The sequence below is a fragment of the Gymnoscopelus braueri genome (genome assembly GCF_963280865.1).
Source record: "Gymnoscopelus braueri genome assembly, chromosome: 6".
Taxonomy (NCBI): domain Eukaryota; kingdom Metazoa; phylum Chordata; class Actinopteri; order Myctophiformes; family Myctophidae; genus Gymnoscopelus; species Gymnoscopelus braueri.
In genome coordinates this window covers 485,001-487,500 of record NC_137607.1, presented here as the reverse complement: position 1 = coordinate 487,500, position 2,500 = coordinate 485,001, and the positions used below count along the sequence as shown (strand labels likewise).

The window sequence follows — 2,500 nt, the reverse complement described above, 5'->3', positions numbered from 1 at the left end:
GAAGATTGTTCATCAGGAGTCAAACTAAACCATGGATCTAAAGGATCGTTATAACTGTAACTTACAGTTATAACGCAATGGATCCATAATCAACTCAACTATGGAAACATGAAGAACTTTGTTTATTATTGATCACTTATTGATCCAGAACCAGATGTGTGATGTTGAAGACTCTATAAGTTAGTTTATAAGTTAGTTTATAAGTTAGTTTATAAGTTAGTTTATAAGTTAGTTTATGAGTTAATTTATGAGTTAGTTTATGAGTTAGTTGATGAGTTATAAGTTATTGATAATCAGGCCTCATGGATCAATGAACAGAAAACTCTGATGAAGAATCATCAACTTTAATCTCATGGAGATGCTGGTTCTGCTGGTTCTGCTGTGTTGCTCATGGGTTCATGTTCTGGAAGGACTGGGAATAGAGGTTTCAGACCGCTTCGCTGTGTACTGGAACAGTACCAACACTAGGTAAGATTACTATATATATATATATATATATATATATATATATATTATACTCTATACTACCATATATATACCATTACATCACTATATATATATACATACTGTGTACTGGAGCAGTACCAACACTAGGTATATATATATATATATATTATATATATATATATATATATATATATATATATATATATATATATATATATATGATATATGTATATATATATATATATATATATATATATATATATATATATATATATATGATATATATATATATATATATATATATCATATATATATATATATATATATATATATATATATATATATATATATATATGATATATATGATATATGTATATATATATATATATATATATATATATATATATATATATATATATATATATATATATATATATATATATGATATATGTATATACTAACTATGTAAAGTGTGTTTTGAATAGATCTACAAGCTCACAAAGCCACACCATTACTTACCCTAATCCTATTGCATCACAGGCCTTATCCTGTACATGTACCTTAGAGGTACATGTATTATTATAGTATTTAGACAGGTACAGGGTATCGATACAGGTACATGGGTATCCATACAGGTACAGGGTATCCATACAGGTACAGGGTATCCATACAGGTACATGGGTATCCATACAGGTACATGGGTATCCATACAGGTACAGGGTATCCATACAGGTACAGGGTATCCATACAGGTACATGGGTTATCCATACAGGTACAGGGTATCCATACAGGTACATGGGTATCCATACAGGTACAGGGTATCCATACAGGTACAGGGTATCCATACAGGTACAGGGTATCCATACAGGTACATGGGTATCCATACAGGTACAGGGTATCCATACAGGTACAGGGTATCCATACAGGTACATGGGTATCCATACAGGTACAGGGTATCCATACAGGTACAGGGTATCCATACAGGTACAGGGTATCCATACAGGTACAGGTATCCATACAGGTACAGGGTATCCATACAGGTACAGGGTATCCATACAGGTACAGGGTATCCATACAGGTACATGGGTATCCATACAGGTACAGGGTATCCATACAGGTACAGGGTATCCATACAGGTACATGGGTATCCATACAGGTACAGGGTATCCATACAGGTACAGGGTATCCATACAGGTACAGGGTATCCATACAGGTACAGGGTATCCATACAGGTACAGGGTATCCATACAGGTACAGGGTATCCATACAGGTACATGGGTATCCATACAGGTACATGGGTATCCATACAGGTACAGGGTATCCCAATTTTGTGGTGTAGCTGCCTGGTCTTTGGGCCCAAGATGTGGAAACCCTCCAACAACCAGTCCGTGGGTATAATGTCCTATAGGCTGGATCACCAGAGGGTTTAATGTCCTATAGGCTGGATCACCAGAGGGTTTAATGTCCTATAGGCTGGATCACCAGAGGGTTTAATGTCCTATAGGCTGGATCACCAGAGGGTTTAATGTCCTATAGGCTGGATCACCAGAGGGTTTAATGTCCTATAGGCTGGATCACCAGAGGAAACACTGCTGCTTGGTGTTAAAGCGCTCTCTGTAGTTGTTCTCATGGGCCTCTCTTCCCGGTAACGTGTTCCACCAGTGAGAAGAGTCTTCTTGTACATAAGATACATAGATAGACCACGGGGTGAGAAGAGTCTTCTTGTATGTAAGATACATAGATAGACCACGGGGTGAGAAGAGTCTTCTTGTACATAAGATACATAGATAGACCACGGGGTGAGAAGAGTCTTCTTGTACATAAGATACATAGATAGACCACGGGGTGAGAAGAGTCTTCTTGTATGTAAGATACATAGATAGACCACGGGGTGAGAAGAGTCTTCTTGTATGTAAGATACATAGATAGACCACGGGGTGAGAAGAGTCTTCTTGTATGTAAGATACATAGATAGACCACAGGGTGAGAAGAGTCTTCTTGTACATAAGATACATAGATAGACCACGGGGTGAGAAGAGTCTTCTTGTATGTA

General features: G+C 36.6%; 2 protein-coding genes across 2 annotated transcripts in view; one reads left to right on the top strand and one right to left on the bottom strand.

Moving 5' to 3' along the window:
* Window positions 1-2,500, bottom strand: part of fam174c (family with sequence similarity 174 member C) — a 254,975-nt gene that overhangs the window by 213,831 nt on the left and 38,644 nt on the right. The window lies entirely within an intron of this gene.
* efna2b (ephrin-A2b) overlaps window positions 1-2,500 on the top strand; it is a 29,929-nt gene that overhangs the window by 469 nt on the left and 26,960 nt on the right. The window contains exon 1 of the mRNA XM_080431070.1: window positions 1-468. This exon is cut by the window's left edge and continues 469 nt beyond it. Coding sequence (XP_080287196.1) covers window positions 353-468 — 116 coding nt within the window. The 5' untranslated portion in view covers window positions 1-352. The remainder of the gene's footprint in view (window positions 469-2,500) is intronic.